Here is a 26,220-nt window from a genome sequence, read left to right as displayed (position 1 = left end):
GTCTGTGTGTGAGTGTGTGTGATGCGGTGCTCCCATGGACATCACAGGTGGCCCATAAGGTTTCATTCAATCAGGGTTTCAATCTGTGATTTTAATTGAATTAGCGGTCAATGAATTATTCTGGAATCGTTCTCTCCATCAATTATCAAACCTCAGTATCATTTTTTTATTGAAAAAAAAAAAATTGAAAAAAAAATTATATTGAATAAAATTAGACACCCCAGACTGTTATAAGAACAAAAAACACAATAACTATATAAATAAATAAAAATATCGATATTGTTTGGATTGTCTTGAAGTTTAGAAATTATGCAAATAGGACTGGCATACTTTAGTGTTCATTTTCTTTCTTTCTTCTTTTTTGAAATAAGCATTTTCTCACCAATGCTGCAGCTGAAGTGGGTTGCAGAAATAGAGGTGGCAGAGGAAGTGAAGGACTCAGTGAGGAACCTGGGGCTGGCTAGAAGGGCAAGGGCCAGCGAGAGGAAGAGAGCAAGCTTGCTTGGGAGGGGTGGGAGGGATGCGGGGCACAGAAAGAGGGATGGATTCAGTTCCCACACTTCTAATTACTGTGTCACTGGAGACTGAAAGGGGACTGCCCCTGGCCCTAGGGAATTTGCTGGGGCCGGTCGCCGAGAGGGAGCCATGGTAGAGAGTGGAAGGGGACACGGCAGAGAATTGGGATCGAGAATGCCAGTAAAGGACTGGTTGGAAGGTATTAAGAAGGGTGAATTACACAGGAACCCTCAACAACATTCTTGTTATTCGTATTTACCCCATTGCATTGTCACTAGAGGCGACCTTCTTCATTGCAAGCCCCCTCCACCCTTTGCATACCCCAACCTCTCACCTCCGACCCACTTCTCCTTAACCCTCCCTTTCCCTCCGCCTCTGTTCTCTTTCCCCCTAGTCTTTGTTCAACATTATGTACTGCCTCCTTGTTACCCCCATATATTCCTTTTTAACCCCCCAAACACCTCCCTGCTTTTCTAATTCCATGTCCCCCTCCCGTGCCTCCTGTTGACATGAACAAGGCTCCCAAGACACTTTGATGTGAGTTTGAAAACACACGCAGACTCACTCTGAAGTCTTATCCTGCATCATTATTGCCACTTAACCCTGAGACCTTTCGTTCTTTATTTATCTTTATCTCACCCATGCACGGGTGCGTGGGGCATGAACGCCCCATGCACTGCAGACCTGGGAGTCATAATATACATCTGATTATTTTGAGAGACCTTCCTGTAGGTGAGTCTGCCGTGGATAAAGATCTGAAGAGACCACCACATGCCCTCATCTTTCCTAAATAAGCACCACAATTGCATGTTAGAGGTGTCAACATTGTGGGCTGTGTATTCATAGAGACCGAACGCTGATGTCAATTTTACACTGGACAGATTGTCCAGATGGAAACGCATATTCCTTCTGGGATATTTAATAATCGAGCCCCAAATTCCCTGTCCACTGCCATCTCTCTGCTGATTGTTTGTGTCATAGCTGGATGTGCTTCTTTTAAAAAGGGGCAACCTCATGATATCCTTTCCAAAATGGTCATACGTGTGAGCCAAGACTCAATTTCAACCTAGTTTGTGTGATTGTGTTGCAATGTCCTTCTGCATTAGGCTGCATCGTCCTGCAACCGTGACTCACAGTTTCTGACCCGACTTGAATCAATACATTGTTAAAGGATCTAAAACTTGCCATTTAGAAAGACAAGTCAACATCATAAGCTAGATTGTAATTGTTTATCTCCTGAATTGGTTCACTGGTGGTTCACAGGGATGTCTACGGTTTGATTAATATGAGGAAAATATTCGTAACCTGGAGGCCTGTTTGTTCTAGTTTTAGCGTTGCTGGCATGGGTGTGTTCTAACAAAGTTATTCGATGATTATCACAAAACAACACCCAAGTTATTTCGAATTTATCTCTGCATGTCTAAAATTGTCAGGAGCAGGATCATTTATCACTGATCTTTCATAAAACTTCAACCAATAACGCAAGCCAAGTCCTCCCACTGGGTTTGAACTCGCTGAAATAGTAGAAATTTTACTTTCATAAATCAAAGTAAATGGTGTTTGTGGCATATGTTCAAAAGGTTCATCATTGTTTGAGTTTGTGTGGCTTCCATAAACTGTAGTGTGACTTCAACGATATATATATATATATATATATATATATATATATATATATAGTTGTAGAATGGGTCATTATTTGTCACACAATGTGTATGTATGTATGTATGCCCAGCAAATTGTACTTTAAATGACTTGCGGACACCCTTGCTGGTTAAAATGCCTCTTTGACATTCTGAGCACCTTGGAATGAAGCAGACTAGCAGCAGCCACTGTCAATATTTACAGTCCTGAATGAATCACTCTGCATTACAATAACATTCTCTGCGTGCCTATGTATGAGGAACAGATGAGATAGAAGTCAAAGTTAGAGGAAGGGGGCCTACACTTAAGTATGCGCCGGCAGCAGTTATCGTTGAGTGAAAGAATCTGCAAGTGACTCTCCCATGTCGAAGCTTGTCACGAGCCTGTGTCATTACGAGTGACAGATTAGTGTGAAGGACTCAGGTAAATGATCTTATTTCAGTTTAGAATGTGTGGGTGTGATGACAGTTTAGGAACTGTCAGCGCATGCTGAGGAAAGCCGGGGTTGTCATAACACCATACATTACCAACAATGTTCGCCTGTGCTGAGAATGCATGGGAAATTTGCTGATTTAAACAACTCGACCATTCATTTTTGTGTGGCAACTCTGACAAATGTGTCGATGGCATCTGTAGCACTAATGCTCTTTGTAAAAGACAAATGGTTAGCTCACAGGCAAAACTTGCCTTCTGACGAAAGCAGTTGTCTTTGTAGGGCATATGACGGCTCCACAAATGTCACCAATTGTCACTTCAACAAGTGTTGTTTCTAAAAGAGACCTAGCAGAGAGTTGTCAGAGCAGCCTCCTGTTATTGTAGACGAGGGCATGAGGTGTTTTTGTCTAGCTTCATGAAATGGGTCTGCTGATGGTTGTTTGTCTGTCTTTACCACCACTTATCATGAGGCCTAACCAAGCCATGGGCGATGATAAAGCTTCATATGAAAAACCTCCATTTATTGAATACAGTTTTCAGCTCTGATTACAGCGCACATCTGCTGTGGCATTGTTTCTATTTATTTTCATCCATTTTTTTCCCCCTTTTTCCTCAAGATCTTGTTTTGATAATGGTAGAGTCCGACCAATACACGAGGCCTTCTCCTGCGACTCTCCAGATTCTCTTTGAGGTCTGGCCTGTCCATGTGTGAAAATGATGCCTCATGCTCTCTCTTTCCTGTTTAATCCTGATCAACAACCTGCCCATTCAGTATGTCCATGTGTGATGTAATTGAAGGCTTGTAGCTTTTTGCTTTATTAAATCCAGGAGGCCACATTTTATGGCACAGCAGTGTATTTGCATCATCTACTAAATGAGTGTGCAGTGTTTTGCTGTGATGATGGGATATTGTACAACATGCATGACATATTTCAGATATCAAGCAAAATTTTCCTATCAGCAGTAGATTGTTTTTAAGATTAAGACAGTTATGTGAGTGAAGCCGTAGACTTATTTATATTAGTCAAACCGGCATATGAAGTCTAGACTGGTTGTTTTTATTCCCGGGGTTACAAAAAGCTACTCATTAGTCTCCTTGTTTTTTTATTCATTTAACATCCAAATGTCTTTTTTGAGATGAGACATTTTCATACATCCCAAACCCCATTGCACAACGAACGTTGCATTGTCAGTGAATCTTTTCAGAACGTTGTTTTTTCCTGAGCCGTTGGGCTTTGACTGGTTTCAACTATCTGGCGTCTGAAGAGGGAAGAAAAGCAGCGTTAGGAGGAGAGAAGAAAGACGGAGGTTAGAGGTGAAAGACAACCCGGGAGAAGGTGCAGGCAAGATTGAAGGGTGCAGTGGAAGGGGGTAGCTGGAGCTTCTAGAAAGACTTAATAGAAAAAACAGAAGACATGGGTTGAATTGGAGAATGACACAGAGTGAGGCGAGAGGTTGAGTGTGCAAAAAAAACTAAATGAGCTGAAGAGAAAGCTTTTGTGAATGTGGTTTGACGGGTAGACGGTTATCTGCCAGACTTAAGACTATTATCTTCTTCATTACCTCTTCAAGTCAGCTCTCATCAGAAGAGAGCAGTGAAGACAAGGACAATGTGTGAAAAGCGCTTTACATCAATTTTACATCAGGGTAAGAAAACATTGAAACATTGAAAACGTAATTTCAGAGAATGAAAACTGTTTTTTGTAGAGTTCCTCAGGTGACTTTTTGGTGGGCAAAAATCTTATGTCTTATATTGGGGTTCATTATAATGGCAGTTTTTAGTCACTGACTGTTTGGCACGTGGTATGTTTATAAACAAACTAGTGATGACTGTTCTCACACAACTTTTTAACACCACAAGGCGGAAGCGCACATCATGGAGTCACTCTAAGCCAGAGAACCGCTGTCAATTTGGGTGGATATTTTATTTTTTTCACTTTTAATTTTTTTGTCAACACATTTTCACTCTCTTCTGTATGTTAGAATATAGTATCTGTATAGTATGAAAATCTCTACCATCAAAAAGTGAAAGTTCTGCCATCAATTTCCACAATTCATTTAATTTTAATTGTCATTCTAACCTTTTACCAGAGAACCTTGCTCCTTACCTATTCTTAAGGCAGACCAAACCAGAGATACATAGAGAGGTGGACTGAAAAATATATTTGTCCTAAAGTAGGGGAATTCGACGTCATCAATGAGAATGAAATATGGGAAGTCATGAATGCTTACTGTCCTTTGTATACATTTTATTTCACTGACATCATTGTCAATTCCAGTCCTATTTTTCCCTTTGACAGCAGGCCTTCCCCATGGTCGATTGCACCTTTCGTTTGACATCATTATTGAAAGAGGTTTACCATCTGTTAAAGCTGGTTTGGTTTTCAGTAGTCTTTCTATTTATTGCCTTTAAAAAGTGGCAGAGTGCCAGACAGTTATTTTTTTTACTTTCCTTTAGCATCTTTGTGTTCTCTGATTTTTTTGACTAGGTCATCAGGCATTTTTTAGACATTCTGTAAACCATCCCTTTACCTTTTAGACCATTATACAATTGTAACAGTGCCCTAGATATTTGGAAGTAAATTACCTTTAAATTGGATTTTTGAGAGCAAAGATAAGATGTCTTCCAAACCAAGTGGTTGTTCACTGTTGGTGCTTTACAAACTTTATTTCCCAAAATGTTGGAACTTTGCATAACAAGGGTCTCAAACTGATCCACAAATTGGCTCCAACCAACCAAGAGCACATAGTTTTAGAGGTCTGAAAATTCTGACCTTCTCTTCTGCTGCTGCTTGTTTGGTTGGGACAAAAACCTGCACCTAGTGCAACCCTTTGAGGATCAGTTTCAGACCCCTGCTGTGTGATGTATGCAATGTGTCGATCACAGATTTGTAAATACATTATTCGCAGTTTATATTGACCATACAGATATCATATGTTAAACTAAGAGGTTTTATAATTTCTCAATAGCTGGGGTTTGGGTATCCCTCAAAATGGTATCATACACTGGACCAGACAAGCTGTACTGTACTGCAGACGTGAAGTCTGGTTTAAGTAGAAGCCTGATTGTGTCATTGTATTCTTCTCACAAAGAAGTACTTCAGCTGTATTGGGAAATGACTGACCCCTCAGGTGTTGTGTCGAAATGAGTGGGTTCAGCATGAGTCAGGGGGGTGCGTTTCATGTATTTCACCCTCGGATGCCTGTGACGGCTGGTGTGTGTTTTAATGTGTGTGAATGAAATGAGTCAGCGGAAGGTGTGTGTGATGTCAAGCCCAGACTGGCTCCTCTGCAGTCCAAGTTCACGTTGCTGTCAGGTGGTTGTGGTTAGTTAGAAGACTTGTAATTACCTCAGACACTGGCCAGATACCCCGAGGATCTGTGGGAAAGTACACAGAATCGGTCACTACTTTATTTTTCCTCATGTTAGTGGTGTCAGTGTAAATTATGCCCGACTGGAGCTGTCCAATTAGAAGCTCTACCACTAGAGCTCATTAGAAATTCTTATTGTTGCTGTCCGGTAGATTCCAGTGAAGGAAGGTCAAGGGTCTCATTGGCTCTGCATTGCACTGAAATTCACGCCTGTGGTGGATGACAGAGGCCTGCACTGTATCTCTGAAGGAAGTCATGATGTGGATGTCACAGCCTCAAGTTGTAAATGAAAATCTATTGTGCAACTGAAGAATGATTCAACCAACCGCACCCTCCTGAGACCCTGTGTCCTTGCCTTTCAGCACCATAACTTTTTTTTTTATATCGGCCTCATCTGTCCATTCATCCATTTTAGTGAAAGCAAGGTGGCAAAAATGTCAGCAAGGCAAACAGAACTTTAAACATTTCTCAAAAATGTATCTTAAACATAAAATACATAAACACAACATAAAATTGTGTCATAGTCGGAATAATAATCATTGGTCCTTCCTATACCCAATAGACAGAAGCTTAAGCCTCAAGAGGATATTGAGGACAGGTGTTTGTTTTGCATGTTGCCGATTATTTCAGCGACCGTCGTTATTTGACCTTTCTTGTTTACGATGCACTATGATGGGAAAGTGGAGGAAAAGGTCAATGCTCTGAAGGCTTTTTCTTCCTCATCACTTCTCCTCCATTGCCAACGGGCGTTTGTCAGCTCAGCTCCTTTGGTGGAATTGAGTCCTATACAGAAGTCAAACAGAATCAAAGAAGGAAACCGTCTCTGTAAATATGTTTTTGTGTGTGTTTGCCATGCAACATTAGCTTTCGATTGTTTTGGCATGGGTTGGGGGGTGTACAGACACCATGTTGAATGTAACCGACGGTGCAACTCCTGTTTCCTCACTCGGTTCCCACGCTGACTCTTACCTGACTTTCCACAATTTGAATCCAATCATCGGTGCCCAATTGGCTACTGGGGCCATGTGACCTACATCGCATTGGAAAGCACCGCCTTGTTAGATCCCGGTAGGATTTTCCCATGGGAGCTGTCTAAAGAGAACCAATGCCATTTGTGTATGTGTGCGTGTGTGTGTGTGTGAGTGTGCTAGGGAACCCCCGTCACCACCCCCATGCTCCCTACCTCTTCACCAGTATCCCCCTTTCTTCCCCCTTTTTTTTCCACCACCTCCCATCCTTTGAGACACAGTATCACACTTTAGATAGCCTTTGTTGTCACAGCAAGGAGCATTCTTTCTGTGGCACGGCCACACGGAGTGTGAGAATGTCAGAGATTCCGTGAAAAAGCAGGACAAAAGAGAGAAAACGCAACAAGAAAGTTGAAGCGTAAGCTTTAAGTGAAGGGAAAAAATAGGAAGCAGCTTTACTGTGGATTTGATGTCCAACCCCAGAAATGTGATCCGGGGAAGCTTTACTGATGAACATATTGTTGTTATTAAGAGGTTTGAAAATATTAAGATTGCATTGGCGATCTGAGTATGAGTTATAGTTATTATGCGCCATGCAGTAAGAATTCAGTGTAAATTGGTTTGATCAGCCAATAGTGCAGTTGCCATCAGAGAGTAGATGAAAGGGTAGATGGTAATTCTGCATAGTGTTTGTATAAAAAAGAAAAAAGAAACGAAAGTTTGCTCCATTAATGTAAGCATGTCTGCAAATTCATTAAAGTCCCTGTTTTAGTAGACCTCATTCTTTGCATCAAAACACTGTAAAACCCTTATTAGGTCTAAAACCTCTCTTCAAGAGTTGAAGCTGCGGTAGAGTCTGGAATTTTTCTTTGGGTTGTCCTGGTTCATGTAGGGGGGCAAAACCTGCTATGTCTTTATTTATTTATATAGTTTTAATGTGACCTTAAAAGAAGCTTGTCACCATGCCTATGAATCAGAATCAGAAACTCAGCATTCATCTGAGTGGCTTTCAGTGTCGGTTACAAATTAGAGTTTACATATGTTTGTAAAAAACATATAGCGTCTGTTAATCAATGAAAACAATGTGGGAATTACCGGTAGTGATAAATCCATGTTCGGTTCTGTCACTACACGGGAGGACATCGCGACACACACAACACAAAAACATCAGATTAAACATGGAAACATATGTAGGATAGGAATATACGGCATCATAACATCAAGTGTAAAGTAGCAATGGGAGATTATGATCATTGAAGTATCAGTAAATACAAGCAGAAATTGTCTTGAACTTAAGTGTAAACACAACTTTGTTGATATAAAGTAGCTTCCCTGTGTTAATGTGCAGAATAACGCGGCCATATTGAATAAATTAATTTCATCCTGGACCAAAGATTCACCAGTGGTTGTAGATGCCATAATCTGAACACGATCCATAAAACTTTTCACGTAATTCAGCGAAATGTTAATGTTATCCAGAGCTATGTTGCACTGATAATTTCCTAAATTATCCTGTAGCTCATGTTGAAACTAGAGGAAAATGTGGTTACGCTTCGGACCACAGACACTACATTCTAGTATGAGTTGCTGTCAAGTTGTGTCAAAACGTGTAAATGCTAAGCAGCCCACTCTGGAGTTTGCGAATGAAAACACATGTATCTCAACGATCACACTGAGTTTTGACACGCCAGATTTAAGTAAGTTTGACAATACTGTCTGTGTGTGTCGACGCACATGCTGCGGCAAAGTTGTCACTTGAGAACTTGAGTGTTTGAACTTCCCATGCTGCACCAGGACACATGTAGACACCGTGTCTTTTTGTACTCTGGCTAGCCAACAACATCTGTAATGCCAGTCAAATCATCTGTTGCAAAGCTGTCGTAAAGCATCTGCATTCAGTCACATACACAACACTACAAAAGCTGTTTGTCTTGTTTAGTTCCATGAGAAATTGGACCACATTAATGATTGTCAGCCTTGAATTACTTGCTTATATAAAGTAGTTAAATTCACTCAATTGTTGGATTGATCTCTGCAGGATATCTGCAAATGTGTGTTTTGATTATTTGCAGACTTCTTTCCATTCAGGTTGCGTGTGTGCGAGATGTTGTGCGTGTATGCCTGCCTGTCCTCGACTAAGCCTCCAGAGTTCAGAGCAGGTTCTGGCTTGCTTTTCTCTGGGAAACTTTGAGCTGAGCAAATACTTGGGACTGTTTTCCTGGCTGCACTTGTACGTATGAGGCATGTGTTTGTTGTACGTATTTATGAGCCGATGCACACGGGAGCGTAGCTTGTGTTTTGTCTGAAAGGTGAGTGTATGCATGTTGTGTATGTGTAAGCAGAATCCAGTTCCAGCGTGCTGAAAGAGATTCCCACAGACAAGATGGGAGCTGACACCTCTGCGTTCCCACACCTCCAGCGTCTAGTCGCTTTCTTCTCCGCTGACCTCAGTTACCTCAGACACAAACACATCCCTGCTCAATGCATTACCTATGGATCTCATCCTGCTTTTTGTGAGCGCCACGTTAGATTTACTGCTCACCTCTAAGTGGTGTGCTGTTTGCTGGGTGGAGCTCAGGTGTGTTGACAAGGCTTTTAGCACCGGCGTGTCGTCAGGATGGCGCACAGACGGTTGAGTGTCTGCTTGTGAGGGGCCGGCAAACAAGGTCACTAACGCCCCACGGAAACCTTTACCACAGCGAGGGCCCGGGTGGCAGGACCATGAGAACGTTGCTGAGGCGTGAATGCACACACTCACCGGACCGACCCAATACGTTCACACTAAACAGCTGCAGGGGAGAAAAAGCAAAGATCTTTCTTTTGTGGCAGCACACTTTTTTACAAGGATGAATCAGTTTTAGGACAGACATTTGAAAGACATTTAAAAAATTGTATAAACACAAATTACAGATTAATTGCACGTAAACTTTTTTTGTTCCAGGTGCGCTACATTCTAAAATATGATGTCATGACTGTGATGGACGACAGTAGATAAGATTCATGCATCGAAGTCTTCTCTGAATAATGTGTGCAGTTTCAATGTAAATATTAGAATGTGAGTCATCGTGTTATAAACCTCAAATTAAGTAGCTTAATTTTCAGTAGAGTCTCCCCCCCTACAATCGTATGACATCGTCTGTGTTCTTACAAACCCAGAAAGGGCTACTTCACGAACTACTCAAACGGAGCCTACTAAGAGAAGGCTCTGATTTTTAGCAGATTTCATTGTTCATTTGCAGCTCATAAAAAAGATTGCATCATTCTAGTCCAGCCAAAGCCAAAGCTGAATACACATCTGTCGAAAAGCTGAGTGACAACGGTGCTGTGACGCATGTGTTCAGTGGAAATGAAATCCAAGAGGGCATATTTGAGGTCAATGTTTTCTGATGATGTCATGTTTCAAAAAGGATTTAGAAACAGGCATGGAGAGAACAATGTGCCAACCTTCGAGACTGTAACGTATTAAAAGTCGTTGCACAGACGATAAGCTGCCTGAATCCGAGGTGTGATTCCTGGGAGTCTTTAGATGAACAACTCACATATATCACCTCAGTGTTCAAGGTTGGCCTGACTGCTGTTTGCTGTTGATGGTGTCCAGCGGTAGATTCATGGTTTGATACAAAGTGATGGTACATTTTGGATTTTTGAACGTATTGGGACGTGGGAATCAGAATTGATGATAAATCATGTATAGAATTGAACTGTGTTATAAAGTGAACTTATACTTTCAGTACTAATCCAAATTGTCTCTTTATTTTTGTACGTTTTCTTAGGCGTGCAACAGTGATGAGTACGTGGCCGTGCCCAGAGCAGACATGATGAGGATGTATCAACAAAAAGGCCAGTTCAGTTTCAGACGTCTCCTGTGAATAAAGACATCTGAAATTTAACGCTCCATATTTTCATCAGGATTCCTGGTGGAGCAAGAAAAAGCATCACTGGAAGAAGAGAACCTTGAGGACACTGTGACCGCCGAGCTCCCCCGCTACGCCCCACAGTGCCGCTGGGCCAACCTCTCAGACCTGGACCCGGAGACCTTGAGCTTTCCTGGAGGGTCACCCATACAGCTCAACACTGTTCCCCTGCCCATCCTACAGAAGATTCCTCACTTCTACATTTGCACCAGGTGTGGCAAGGTTTTCTGGGACGGCTCACACTATGGCCGTGTCCTGTCCATGTTTGAGGAGGTCTTGCACATTTCAGAGTGGAATGCCGAATCAAACGCAGTGCCATGTGGTGGTGCCCAACAAATTTGAGGAAATAAATTGTATTAAATTAATATTTTTTATTGAATCTTGAGGACCTTTTTTGCTTGGTTTCCCACAGAAAAGAGTTGATATCAATACGCGTTATCATCCCTCTCTGGCACAGTTGTACAAACTCACTTTGGTTGTCTCTTGCCGCCTGCTGCAGTTCTTTAACCTTTGATCAGATGTTTTTCACTTTTTAAATTAACCACTTTACTAAAATGGACTGTATATTTTCTCCGGTAAAACTTGTTGAACTTGTTGTGGCAAAAACTAGTCTAGTTGTTGCCAATGCCATGTCATGGGAGCATGACATACAATCTGATTTTGAGGTTGTATTTCAAAAACCACCTGAGTTTCATTTGCAAATTTTTAAGTCCTGCCAAAAATGTCTTCTGTAGAAAACTTGATATCAGTGAATCAAAGAGGTTTTATTTTTTTTGTTTTAAATGTCGCTCACTGAAACGGTTTTTATTATGATTTAGTTACTGCCGATTTTATCTTTATAATAATGTTTGGGAGGAATGTCATGATGTGTCATTTTCTTCTTTGCCATTAAAGACTTTTAGTCAGAATCTTGATGCGTCTCTCCATAATTTTTTGTATAAGTGACTGATGCAACTCTGGTTGTCCAGTGGTGGTTGTGTATTGGAATTATATAGATAGAATTAATTCATTCATGTTCATCCATTTATGTGAGTCATGGACTTAAAAAACTGGTGAGCATGGCTGTTAGTAATTATTATCTATTGTCTTCCGTTTATCAAAGGTTGGGTGGCAGCAGCAGTCTAAACACAGAGGCACAGACTTCCTTCTCCCCACACACCTACCACACCTTCTCAGGTGGAAAACCTGGGCGTTTCCTGGACTACGGAGAAATGTCATCTCTCCGGCTCATGCTAGGTCAGCTCTGCAGGAGGCGTCCAGGTGTCATCCTGTCGAGATGCTTGAGGCTGAGGGACAGCATTTCCACTCTGAACCTCACCAGGATGACCACGCTCCTCACCCTTACCCAGGGGAAGTTTCCATCTATCCTGTGGAAGCAACTTCTTTTGCCCTCTTTAACTGGCCATCCTATTCTTTCTTGTGAGAGTAGGAACATGCATCGACTGCTGCATCTTGAGATTTTTCTTTTGCCTCTTTTTCTTCAACAGGACTATGCTCCACTGTAACCCCAAGATAATCTAACTCAACGAATAGCTTCATTTTCAGAGGAGATGATCCTGAGCCAAGCTGTCCAGCATTCAGAGTCTAACAGTTGTAGTGGCATCTGAAGGCTGAGGGTTGATGGAGCAGACCATCTATGCGAAGCTGGGTATAAGGGCACCTAATGGAAAAAAAACCCTCTTTCTAGGTTACTTCTTGAAATTCTGAGCACTTTACGTCAGGGCTGAATCGATGCTTTAAATTTGCTGGCAAAGATACACCTGGTAAAAATGAAAAAAATGGAACTGATTTTTCATTTTGTTCAGACATTGTGCCTCTCTGCAGCCTGTTCATAGCACTCACTTCAGCATTCTTCCTCGTTCACTTCACATCCATGTCTGTTTCAACCCCTCTGATGACAGGCAAAACACTGCATGAACATTGACTCATGGAAAGGAGTGGTGCTTGGGGTCCAGGTATATTGGTAAAAAAAAAAAAAAAAAACTAATGCATGATGTCATGAGTGTGTTAAAACCACCAGCCAGCCAGAGCAGCAAAGAAAACGTCACCCTGAATACTCATCCAAGTGGTTCTAAATCAGTGTTTCTCAAATGTTTTGCCTGAAGGAAAATCATATGTCTAGCACATGGACATTAGAGAAGAGTAAAAGTCCTTTGAAGTTCACCTCAAAGAACTTCAGTCACAAACTTTTTTTTTCTTTTTAATACGAGCCAATAACATGAAGTTGTTGTGCCTTACATGTAGGATAACAAGTCACTTGTCTGGTCTGCACGCTTCAGATGCCCTTCCTACAAGATGTGTGTCAGTTTTGAAATATAATTTTGGGATAATTGGTTACGCTGACATCAGAGGATCGACTTTCTCTCTTGGAAAAAAAGGAACAGCCATAACCCACTTGGCATGCAGCGCTGTCTGTGGCATGAAAACTGCCTTTTGATGCCGTGCACTCTCCCCACTTTGTGAGTTATGACTGTGTTTTGTCAGCTTTTAAGAACAGAAAATTTTGTTTTCTCAATGTTTCTTCACAACTGCTGTTTTCTGGAGCCATTAAAACAGATGGTGTTCATCATCTTAGCTCCACTGGTTTGTCAGGTGTGACCGAGGTGGGGGGTTTCCTGGCCTGAGGCCTGGTCACAGAGTAACCAAAGACAAACGCCTGGATTTCCTCTGTATTTTCCCTAAACATGCAGACTCTCTGTTCACATTTCATACTTTGGTTTTTTAAACTTGTGTTCAAACTGACCTTTGAAAAGTCTTATATTAATTATACTGATGAAATCGCAGTGACGGATTCCCACCTAATCTTGGAGCAAAACTGATGACGACAGGGTCACCAACATGTTGTAACACAGGAGAAAAGAATCAAATTTGAGCAGAGGATAGCAAGGAATAAGCAATCGTCAGCTTGCGGATCGATGCTAGAAGAGCAGACAAAATAAGAGGCCAAGTTACCAGCAAGACAGTGAAAGTCGATCGGGCACACTGGAACCAGGGGGCTTATCGGCAGCAGGTGGCAAGCTTGATAGCTGAGTGGTCCCAGGTGTGTGTGGCATTACCTGGTCAAGTTGAAGGGAACAAAGAGGAGAGAACACAGGAAGTGAGTGCCCAAAATAATCGCATACCATCACAATATTGCCCTTTTTAAAATACCTACAAGGCTTAGCTGAGCATCATTAGTATCTCTCTCTTCTGTATACCCAACGCTGTGTCTTCACTTAGGTGGGCAGAGTAGTGAAGTGGCTTTTTATCATTCATAAATCTTCATAGTGTATGTGACTACTCACAGATTGTTGCTGAGTGACGTAGTTTGAAATTGCGCAAGGATTGTATTAGGAGGGGGGGGGCAACCTTTTTATCACTGCAGAGTGGTCTATGTTTGACCATTTGAACATGGCCCGGTGGGTATGAAGTTGCCACTTTGAACTGTCAGATAAGGCCTTTGCACGTTTGTGTGCTTGGCACGTGGGAATGACCGACCATGATAAATCCATATTTCACGTACAACTCCTGCTATTGTCTGTTAAAAACTTCTTCATGGAAGTCATGGGCTCTTTTCCTGTCTCTTCACTGAGCCTTTTCCACTTTCCAAAGACGGCTGTTTCTGACTCATTTTGCCAGCTTGTGGATTACATTTTGGCTCTCAAGTGACTGAGGCTTAACCTAGAGAATCCGGTCATTTTTCAAAATATTTTTTTTTAATTTTCAAAATAAAAGATCATTCAGACTCAGATCATACATAAAACGGAAGTAATTATTTATTCCTTGTGTGGCCCGGTACCAACTGATTCATGGACCGGTCCCCTCCCGGGGGGGTTGGGGACCGCTGATATAGACGCTTAAAAAGATGATGAAAAATGATGTCAGTAGTTATTGGTGTGATAGCAGTCTCAGGAACGCAGAGAACTTTATTTAGACTGACACAGTAAATCTTCCCCAGTGAGACTCGGGGATGAGAAAAAGCTTGATAGCGATCAGGACGTCTGAGGCGTTGAGAAGATGGTCGTTGAGATGAGTCTGTCGGAGCAGAGACTGGCTGATCCTGGTACTGAAAAAAGCTGGACCCCTCCCTAGAGAGCCTGCTTGAATTGGACTGCTGGTATTGTGATAACAGTTGTAAACATCATGACCCATTTACTCTCCAGCATACATCCTGGCTCTCTGCCCTGCACTTCCTCTCCTGTAATGGCATACTCTTCTGAAACAGTTTTATCACTATGAATGACACCCAAAATAAGCCCCTCTGTGTCTGCACGGTCCTTGTCCGGGTGGTCGCAGCCGCTGGATCTCTCCGCCGCAGCACCATGTTATTTGATCCTTGCTCTTTCTTTGCTGGGAAGAAAAGCTCGCCTCTTTCCCACGCTCTGAGGACACGTGGTGCCCGGAATGAATTGGACTGAGAGACCCCTCCCTCCCCGCTGAAACGTCACACCTCTCTCTCTCTTTCCCTGTCTGTCTTTCTCTCTCTCTCTCTCTCTCTCTCCAACACAGTCTCATGTCTGGAATGTCGGTGTTGCCCAAACGTCATGACATTTTTACATGACACTTTCACATTTATTTTTCCCTCCTGCAGCCCGCCCTGTGGCTGTTTTCCTGCCTGCCTCTTGTTGGCCTCCTTTGTTCCATGGCTGTGCTGGACGCAGATCCAAACCTCAACCTTGTAGGCTGCGTCTCTCTGGTCCACTTCACATCGCAACCTCTGACTAAGCAGCAGCACTAGAGCTCACACACAGCCATGACACAGGATCTGAAAGAGTCACACTGCACATGTAGGAAGACCAGGATCTAAAATGAAAAGGTCACATTTCTGTCTTTACAAAGAACTTTTTTTTATTAAAACAAAAGTACAATCCATGCCAAACCTGAATTTTTGGATACTCTATTGGACGACTACATTGGGGTTTTTTTGCGAGTGTTTATGGTGCCGGGCCATACATGTATACATCATGGACAGGACTTGGCCTGCGAGCCTTACGTTTTAGAATTTTAAATGATTAGGTTAGCTGATTCCTAGCAACTCCAGATTGAACCTTCTTATAAAAATGTATTACTATTGATAATGTTGACTTACAATATAGATCATTCAACTTTCATGTGGGAGCTAGACTCTCCTTTAGACATTGTGACAAGCTAGATCATTCAGGAGAGACTCATAGTGACACCTCTGCATCAGGAGGGGGCCGTGAAGATGGTTTGGGAGTCTGGTGAGGATGCCTTTTGCTGAGATGGGAGGGATGGACATGTCTAGGCTATTGTGCCAAAAAGTTCCTCACAATACTGAAAATATATCTCTTAAAAATATTATTGAAATACTCTTAAAATACTATTTAAACTTCACAAGTTAAACTCCAGATGTAAAGTTTTGACCCGGAAACCCCCGGTACACTGGTTTGGCTACCTTCTGTACCGTTGACGGTATTTTTTAGCAGAATAAGGGATAGACAGGTGGTTATGATGTGCGTACTGAAAATGGTCAAATGCTTCCCAATGATCCAAATCCGAACTGGTTCCGAAAACTCCGCATCATATAGATTTGTATTTGCACACATTTAACACTCTGGTTCTGGCAGCGTCCCCGGGAGTCATTACCACAGGGGGAGAGAAAGAAAAGCATCCAGTTGGAGAAACCTTTTGCTCCTGTGGTCTGCGCAAATGTTTTCCAAGTGTCCAGACAAACCGCAGCCAAAGTTCTGATAGCAGACAGATGTTCTTGATCAACCACACAGTTGTTGCACTGTCCAACAACCAGGAGAGAAACACTCACAATACTGAACAAATATCTCTTAAAATACTATTCAAACTTCACAAGCTAAACTCCAGATGTAAAGTTTTGACCTGCGCACCCCCCGGCTGCCTGTGCAGGTCACCGATACGGGGAAAAGGAGAACATCTGTTTTTGTGAATCTCATAAAAACGGGAGGCTGCGAGAGGAATCTGCCACTTTTCTGAGGCCGAGTCACAGCGCTGTTTTTTTTGGAGTGTTTGCAGCTGTCAAGCAGAAGAACCAGCAGTGACATTAAAACAGCCACTGGTGGAATCACTGCTGCGCTTCAGATTTCGGGATCTGGTAGAAAAAGATTTGAGTCTGTGAAAAGTAATGAAAAGATTCAAAGAAGACACACAGAGAATCCAAACAGCAGCATCTCTATCCTCTGTCACTGCCATGTATTCTATATTTTTATTCAGTAAAATTAGAACACTCAGACTTCAGGGCTTAGTATTCGAAGAATGTCCTAGCGTATGAATAGTAGTGTAGATGCAGAAGAGTTCGTCCAAGTCCAAGAAATAAAAATTAAATAAAAAAATAATGGGCAAATCTGTGAAAGTGCTTCAAATAGTTTTAATTATATATCAATATTATTTCATGAAAGGGTTTTGTCGAGATGGAAGACAGATTTACTAAATATTTATCATGAATTAAATAAAAAGGTGAAATTGTGTATGAGCAGATGAGGCCAAATTGAGAGCATCATGTTAAAGGTTAAATATTTGAAAGGAAAAAAAAAATACTTGGTGAATGTGCTGCATCCACGGTCAAAATCCATTCAGGGACCATTGAAAATATACACTGATTCAAACACAAGGCCTCGGGGCCAAACAAGTGGCACCAAAATGTTTTATGTGAAATGGCTCAAGAGCTAAATGATGTTGAATTAAAATACACAAATTATCCAGGGGTCTTAAGTAGTATCGTAACCCACAAAGATCATGGTCAACTTCCAGAAAATGAAAAAATTAAGCAGACAGAAAGACAAGTCAATGAAAGCGAACCTCTCAAGGGAACCAGATTTTGCTTATCGTACTAGGCGGAGTCTGTGGCGATGATCAATTTCTGCTCATTGAATCTGACCATCATGCCAGAAGTAGCCTTCAAAAATGAAAACTTCATTCTCTTCATTCATTATTCCAGCAACTTCAACAGTGTTTCTGGTGTTTACTTACAACAGTAACAGTTCCTATCTATGAGTAAAAATCGAGAGAAAGAGTTTGCGGTGCTTTGTGGTTTTGCATATTGCTTTAAGTCAGTTTGTCTTCCTCCTTTCATTTTCAAACATTCTAGTATAGTCCCAGCAGCATTTACTGATCAAATCTGATCTGTGGTTTGAGCTGCAGTGGCGCACAGTCCTGCACCAGATCGCTCCAACAGATGTGCGCCAAATGTACATGTAAGAGTGTGTGGGAAAATGGGACGTGTGTTCGAGCCGCCAAACCTTCTAGAGCAATTAAAAGCGTTGCACACAGTTGCAGCACACATCAGGTTTGCGGCGCCAAACGGTGCACGAGGTTCCGTGGGAGGATTGGCTTCTTGCGGTTCCTGCGTCTTTCTCTCGGTTTCTCTTTCACACGCACATTTTTGTCGTCACTGTAGCTCTGTCAATCAATATCTCTCCACACCTTATACGTTATGCATCTCTCTCTCTGTGTCTCTCTCACACACACAGTTCCCACGCTGGCGTGGATGCAGTGGAGCGGCGCGTCACTTTGTGCGCCGCGTCACTTCTTTTCACTTGCAAAGAGGAAGTCGCGAAGCTTTTGTTATTTCAAGTCCCGCAGTCTAGTCATTTCCAAACAAGTGGAACATATCCGCAGTTTTTATGATGATGGCGTCACCTCCAATCTGAGCTGGGGAGGTGTTGATTCCTTTTGGACCTTAAACGTTCCCTTTTGGTTCTCACGAGGTTCATTTAAAACAAGATATACAAGAGCAACGACACCAGGTGTTACAGCGACACTAAACTATATCTGTTAGCTGTTCTATTACTGTCTGCTTCTTGTGATAAGTAATGTATGGCCTGTTGGTTAACACTACTTGGTCCATGGGGTTGATTCAAAACTAAATAACTCAAAGTAACCCTGTAATACATTAACCTATCTTGGGTTTGGTTAATAATTATTTGGTCAATAAAAAAATTGCACGCATTTTTTGCATGGTGAATCGTGACTTTCACAACACCATTCTGGACAGACAATTGTGCTGGTCTGAGAGCAAACCCAGTGGTTTTAAGGAATAAGAAGTGAAGAATGTTTTTCAAAGGCAGCAGATTTTGGCTTATTTTATGGAAGAGTTTTGAACGTATAAGTGAAAATGTACCCATCATATATCTGCAGCTCAGTGCTGGCCCTTTGACTGCATATCTGTGGTCCTCATACTGAGTAGAACGATGGAGCTTATGAAGAAATATTTCTGACTGCTGACGCTTGTACATTGTACTTACAAAAGAAAAGCAGGTATTCCTGGAATTTTTTTCAATTTTTTTTCAAATTTTCCTTCACTTCAGTACATTAAAACGAATCAAAAGAAACTTTAGAAAACAAAGTGTTTAAAAAAGATGCCCACATGTATACTTATATATATTAGTAAAAAAAAAATCATGTTGCTTTCTGCTAGATGATACAGTGTAAATATGTTCAGATGGTTCTTATCTATCTATTGTATTCTATTCTGTTGTGATCTCAGTGTGTATTAGTATGCTTTTTTATTTATTTATTTTATTGAGTATGTTTTTTGGGTAACATTGTATTCTCTTTATTTCTTCATTCCTCTTTTGTCTTTTGTTGCTTCTTTCTTTTGGCAAGACACGGTCATCATATTGACACCCCCTGAGGAAAGGTGGTTGCCCACCTCGTGCATTGTTAGACACATCTTCTTCAAAACAAGTGTCTCTCTCTGGTTTACCACCTCATTTGCACTTGAGTCGGCACAACACTGCTCCGGATAATCTGGGGGATGCTGCTTTATAACCTCCTGGTCTGTTGAGAGCTCTGCGAGCGCCATGCTGCGCGTCTGCAGCTCCAGGAGATCGGATATGGATCTCCCTTCCAACTGCTGCAGGCGGGTCGTTTGATTCACAGGCAGCGTTTGACTCCCCCTTATTTTTGGAAGAGCCCGCCTCTTCACACTCGTTCATAAGCCTCGCGGTCCCTCCTCCCAGCCGGCTCGGCAGCCTATGACCTCCCCGGGTTTCCGCCCATTCCTCCACATTTGATTCTTTTGGGGAGGTATTGTCATGCAAATAAAGGACGCGTAAAATATTCCCCCGGAGCGCAGCGGACCAGAGAGTCACACGGAGCGCACGGAGGACAGAGCGGGCCACACTCTGGATTTCTAACTCTCGCCTTGCTCGGACCCGTCCAGCCAGCACAGGTAAGACGCCAGCGGAGTGCTCGCATGATGTCGCTCATGTTCGTGCGTGACGCGCAAAAAGCCGGGTAGCTCAGCTTTTACGCACGGGAGGTCGCGTCTCGATGTAGCGGAATGCGGTTGAATTAACCGAATTAATGTGGACTTTTCTTGTCTTCTGCAGACTCCTGGTCACATCGCGGCGGGTTTTGTCCAGGAAACTACCGGGAACGTTCGCAGTATTCCAGGGGAAATTGCAGGGACGAGCTGGACCCCGGAGCGTCTCCATCCTTTCTGCGGCTGGAATCTACCTTTAGAGGATAAACTGAGACCTCCCTGTATTTGAGGATCTGTCGCTTATGAACAGCTCTGCACACCGCGTGTGTTTGTTCCGTAGCTAGTCCTTTTTTGGATCTACATACCTTTGCGCCCTGTAAAGTGCCTTACAGACGGCGGTCCGCCAGCCCACCTAAAGCCCAGACAGGATTTTACTGGACCTTCACCCTCGCAGCAGACTAGAACCATGAGCCAGGCGGACGTGTCGACGTGCTCCGCGCCGCAGCGGGTCTTCCAGGAGGCGGTGAAGAAGGGCAACACCAAGGAGCTCCACTCGTTGCTCCAGAACATGACAAACTGCGAGTTCAACGTCAACTCCTTTGGGCCGGAGGGACAGACGGCGTTGCACCAGTCTGTCATCGATGGGAACTTGGAGCTGGTGAAGCTGCTAGTGAAGTTCGGCGCAGACATCCGGCTGGCCAACAGGGAAGGGTGGAGCGCTTTACACATCGCCGCTTTTGGGGGTCACCAGGACATTGTGTTATACCTCATCACCAAGGCCAAGTACTCCTCTGGCGCCCGGTGATCTGTCTCTGCTGTCAGGTAAAATAGTTCACAACAAGCCAGGATCTTCTAAGTTAAAATGTCATCTACACACTTGTGCCAAATTCAAAGGAATAAGGTAAAAAGGCAGACCTGTACAATAACCCCCCACCCCACCCCCCTTCTGTAAACCAAACGTGCTCTTCTCTGCGCTCAGAGTGAAGCGTCGCAGGCTGCACATTCCTTAACAAATAATGGTTTTGGTACTAAAGCTTTCCTCTTGAATGTGTCCACCAGAGTGCGAATGGAGCAGTTTCATGACTTTCCACCTTCAGTGACCCTTGTGACCTGTTGCTCATCATTGTAAAGATCTGTTTTTAAATTAATTTATATTTAAGAAAAAACAGCACTTGATGCTGCATGGCTGCATGCTGGAATAGTTTGGAAAGGGAAGACACGTAGACAAGAGAAGGGTTGCCCTCTGTTGGCTGCCGAACATTACATTTTTTTAAATTAAAATAAAAAAAAAATCATAAATTCAGCATTAGGGCTATCCAACACGCTTTTCACATGTGTAATCATCATGTAACAACAACTGACTTCATCATTGTTGTGAAGTACTGTACACAATAGCTTTATTTTATATTGATTTTGAATAAAGTGGGTCCCGTCTTGCCATGCTGGTGTCCAACTCTTCAGGCCAGTGCGACCACATTTCCAATGGTCACTGTGTTACTTTAAAAAACAACAACAACCAACAACAACAACAAAACGCTGCTTTTGCTTTGTATAAAGTTAAAAAAAAAAATTGGAATTCACTTTATAATCTCCTTTCAGTATTTTTAAATAACATCCTAGTCATCACTGTGAAAGCAGGCTGGGGTTTTTATTGTGTGTGTATTTATGAAGGTACATTGAGAAGATGCATTTTGTTGTGAAGATCTTTGTGTGAAATGATCTAGGGTGACTCAAGCTTTCCTCCCTCACCATCCCATCAAAGGACTTTGGTTGCCTTTTGCCAGCTACCTCGACTTTTATTAAGTATTCTCAAGTTGTTCAGCTCTCTCAACACTTGAGGGTCTGAAGAGATTCACATTTTCATCATCCACAAGCCAGTGCGTTTATTATTATGTTTTTTTTTAATTATTATTATTTGTTTGCTTGTATCTGAACTCAAGCCTCAGAGACAGACCCCAGTGAGTGAATGCCCCATCTTTGCATCCTCACCTCTCCTCGACTACCAAACCAGAAGCATCATGTGGCTTTCTGCTTCTCCTGCCATTGTTTTCCCTATAATCATCTGTTTTCTTCAGCCAATCTGCCTGTGTGGTCTGATTCTCTCCTTCTGGTCTTACAAGAGTGGACTTATAAATGCAGGGAGTTCTATTGCACATTGATGTGGAGCCTTGGGCACCCTGAATGTCTGGGGTGACTGCAGGAGCCAGGAGTTTGGAATAGTGAATACTACTACTGAGCAGGACCCAATATTTACTGTTGGATGATGAAGAATCTAATGCAGGATGTCACAGAGAAGAAATCAGAAAATGAAAGTCACGGCACCCTTACATTTGTATCAATGCTGCTTGTTTTGTTTTTTCTTTTTTTTTTTTTAATCGATGTTGATATTTTAAAGGCTACTGCTCGACAGTTGTAAAGACGCTTCACACCAGCGCTGGTCCACGTCATGAGAGAAAGAGTGAGTGTGAGCTTGGTTCTGACTGTGTGCCATGTGACAGATCTTCCTATTTAAAAAAAGAAATAACCTGGAACAAACACATTAACTAAAGCGATAGAGCGACAGCGACATCTAGATTGGTATCAGGCAACAAATGAAATATGCATCGCTTGTCTTAAACTTGATCTTTTCTCTTTTTTTTCTTTGAATATTGCACTGATGACTGTTGTTGGCTTTTATGTGTCAACTCTTTATTTTTTTTCTGAATAGAAAAAAAAAATCAAACACAATAAAATACTGTTGTATAACTATATGCTCCAGGTGATGATGAGGATGATGATGTGTGTGAGTCTCTTTGTGGGAAGAACATATCGTTTTTCCAGAACAAAGATGCGTGTATCTCTGTGATTAGGTGTATGTATATATACATATGGATATATATATATATCAACGCTGATGATGATGATGATATTGGGGCACTTTCTTTTCTGAAGTGCTGTCTTCCTGTTTTTATTAAAGGGGAATAATACATTTGATGGTAAGATCATTGTAACATGATTAAAAATTGCACGGTTGTGCGGTTGTTTGGCTTTCAAGTGTCATAACATTTATGATGTAGTGAGCCAGGCCGCCGGATTGGTGTACACGAGTGAGATGATTGTTATTTTGGTTTCAATTGGAAAGAGAAAGTGTTGACTTCTTTGGACCAAGTTTGTGTTTCTGGTCTCGCTTCATTTCAAGCGAGTGGAAACAGCTGATTTTTCATGAGTGATGCAGATGTTCCATCATGTTTTTGTTTTCTTTTTCGTGTTTGTATTCTCATTTTGAACATTTGTAACACTGTGATGACGACCTAACGTCATGTGGAGATGAGTGCTGTATTATTTTTGTACGTTTGTGTACAAGCCAGTAAAGAAATCATTAAAGTAAAAAAAAAAAAAAACGGTGTATGTAAATGTTTCTTCCTCCTGTGCGACTGATAGTTTGGGAAACACCCCTCGGCCTAATCCACTCTCCCCGTATTTCCCTCTTGGTCTTGCAAGCGGAGCCCAACCCAGATCCCCATTCTCTCCCTTTGTCATTCATCTGGCCTCATCCTTTCACTGCCGGGATAAAAGAGCCCATTGCATTGTGGGTAGGCTCCGTTTAAAGACGGCTCCCCCCGCCCCATGTGTGTTGTGGGAGAGTTGGTTTTATGTTACCCTCACACACTCGAAAACTTCCCAACACACACTTGCTTGCCTCTTGATCTGTGCTAACAGCCTGCTGCGGTCGCTCAGTCGCTCCTCAACCTGCCTAATTAATCCTAATGAATCACCTTTTCAGGGCTTTTAATAGTTTCACTTTGTAATTATAACACACCATGTTGGAGCTCAGTTGTCAGCTCGATAACATTTATTTGTTCTACAAAACTATTGATGTCCACGTCGCATCGCTCCGAATGAAAGTGCCTCTCACTCATTCAATGGTAGCTATTAACTGTCACGTTCATGTGTTGCAGTTTGAATCTTGGCGACAACTACTCATGACTGTGTTGTTGTTTAACCAGCTTCTGTATTTTTCCTCACACTGCCACTGAAAATCTGGTTGTCAGACAACCAAGAGCTAAATATCCTCAATATGCTTAGGAAAAATACCACCATCCATCTATTGTCAATCGTTTATCCGCTGCCGGGTCGTGCGGGCAGCAGCTTCTCCTGGGTAACATCCACTAGCTCCGACTGGGGGATCCCGAGACGCTCCTAGGCCAGAGAAGAGATGCCTCCACCTGGTCCTGGAAGTGAAGAGCCACATAAACACATTCCAAACATTGTACTCTTTATAGTAAACCTGGCACAATCATCTGGAGGTCCTCTGTCTGGACATGCTCACCAGTTATCCGTGGTCTCCGGTCCGGAGACAAACCAACGGAGCATGTTGGTTTGTCACCAAACTCAATTACAAACCAGTTTAAAAACATGTTTTGTCATCTGCATTCATTACGCATGCACTCGAAACTATGCACTGAAAGATGTGACGATTGGAGGTGTCAACGCAAGCTAAATATGGTAACCAGTCCATGTTTTTTAACAATTGTATCTGTCTATTGTCATTTTGCAGATGACAAAATTGGCCCACACTGAAGTTTTGGTTTCATATATGCTTTAAATATAAATATAAATCCTAAATATTTGGGCTGCAGCGAAATATGTGGTGCCTCATATCTGATGAACCATTTGCATTCAGGCTCAAGACCTTCTGTTTTTGAACAAAAAAAAAAACTGAATACAAAAGAATCAACTAAATTGATTTCAGAGTCTGAAGGAAAAATACTTCCTTCAGCCAGTATGTCTCTATTATCAACGCGTTATCATGGTTCCACTGTCAATCACTATTTAGCCTGAGTACCTGAATATTTTCTCTCAGTGACTCACTGTGAGGAAATTTTGTGTTGCTTTTGCTCTTGCGCGGCTGTGGGAGGGTCGTGGGAACTCCGGTGTGACAATGCCTCATTCTACACGTTGAACCTGTTCGTGTTGCGACACTTCCTGGGTGTTGACCTGCAGTCAACTGTCTCCCTGAAGAGGTCGGGACGTGCAAAAAAATGTGCTTAGCTTCTCTTCTGACAGAAGTGTGAGGAGCTCTGTTTTTAATATGGTGGCCGGCTCTGTGGTTTCTGCTCACTTGTCCCTTCCTCCCTCCGTCTCAGCCTGCCCGTCTCTCACTTGTGCAGGATGTTTTTGTTGAGCTGGGTTCCCATTGTTCACACAGCGAGTTGGCCGGCCTCCCAGGGTTGCTGCTGGCTGCTCGGCCCCTAATAGGTTCTTCATGTGCCTTGGCTTTCCTCGTGGCTCTTTCTGGTCTCGGCAAGAAGCAGCTTGCTGCACTCAGCCTCGCAGCACAAGCCCAGGACTCCGTTGAGAGAATCTAAAAAGTTAAAAGACAATTTTGGTTGGTCGCGATCAGGAGGGGGCGGCAGCTGCACTTGAGGGCATCTGCTTGATTCTCCCTCAGAAAGCCATTGTTCGGGTCCTCATAAAATATTCATAGCCTACCGACTCTTGTTCAGATGATCCATAAGACACAAGATTAACTGGAGATTTAGGACATCCTCATAAAATACACTCTAATTGTTTCCTTAAGTCAGAACAGCTTCAGTACAAACAAACGCTCTGGCTTTAATTGTGACATCACACAGCTTCATTAAGCTTCTCCAAAGAGCCGTGTTCCAGTAACAGGGGGACTCAGGTTGGAGAAGGAAACTGCACACATCTTTGTCTTGAGAGTCGGGAGTATGAAGCCCATTGTGTCCGATTTGTTGCACAAGCGCTCAAAAGTGTTTTTAAAAGATGCATGTTTCTATCTGTATTGTTTCTATAGTATTCAAAAACACTATTATTTTATTTTTTTATTTTTTTATTCTACTTTATACTCAGTATGTGGCACTGAGGAAAAGGCGGGAGGCAGAGCTGGAGGTAGCAGAGATGAAGATGCTGAGCTTCTCTCTGGGAGTGAGCAAGATGGATAGGATCAGGAAGCAGTAGATCAGAGGGGCAGCACATGTCAGGTGTTTAGGAGACAAAGTCAGAGAGGCTAGATGGAGATGGTTTGGACATGTACAGAGGAGAGAGAGCTAGTACATTGGTAGGAAGATGCTGAGGTTGGAACTGCCAGGCAGAAGGTGGAGAGGAAGGCCAAAGAGGAGATTGATGGAGGTGCTGAAGGAGGACTGAGGTTTGTCGGTTTGAGAGAAGAGGAAGCAGAGGACAGGGTGAGATGGAG

The 26,220-nt window shown here is 42.5% G+C and overlaps 2 protein-coding genes across 4 annotated transcripts in view; both read left to right on the top strand.

Annotated features, from left to right (window-relative positions):
• exd3 (exonuclease 3'-5' domain containing 3) overlaps positions 1–14,248 on the top strand; it is a 39,125-nt gene extending 24,877 nt beyond the window's left edge. For 2 of the 3 annotated variants that reach the window (XM_053865619.1, XM_053865610.1), the window contains exons 20-22: positions 10,706–10,772; positions 10,842–11,058; positions 11,949–14,248. In XM_053865619.1, coding sequence (XP_053721594.1) covers positions 10,706–10,772; positions 10,842–11,058; positions 11,949–12,351 — 687 coding nt within the window. In that variant the 3' untranslated portion in view covers positions 12,352–14,248. Of the gene's footprint in view, positions 1–10,705; positions 10,773–10,841; positions 11,726–11,948 lie in introns of those variants that run through there. The other variant, XM_053865629.1, reaches the window with a different exon arrangement.
• Positions 14,249–19,843: 5,595 nt separating this feature from the next.
• nrarpa (NOTCH regulated ankyrin repeat protein a) lies at positions 19,844–23,395 on the top strand. The gene is made up of 2 exons (XM_053883337.1): positions 19,844–19,988; positions 20,149–23,395. Exon 2 carries the CDS (start codon positions 20,488–20,490, stop codon positions 20,824–20,826), a length of 339 nt encoding a protein of 112 aa, XP_053739312.1. The 5' UTR covers positions 19,844–19,988; positions 20,149–20,487; the 3' UTR covers positions 20,827–23,395.
• Positions 23,396–26,220: the final 2,825 nt, after the last annotated feature.

Source organism: Synchiropus splendidus, chromosome 1, assembly GCF_027744825.2.
Source record: "Synchiropus splendidus isolate RoL2022-P1 chromosome 1, RoL_Sspl_1.0, whole genome shotgun sequence".
In the NCBI taxonomy this organism is placed as follows: domain Eukaryota; kingdom Metazoa; phylum Chordata; class Actinopteri; order Syngnathiformes; family Callionymidae; genus Synchiropus; species Synchiropus splendidus.
Note: the sequence above shows the minus strand (reverse complement) of the source record. Positions and strands in the feature narration are given on the sequence as shown.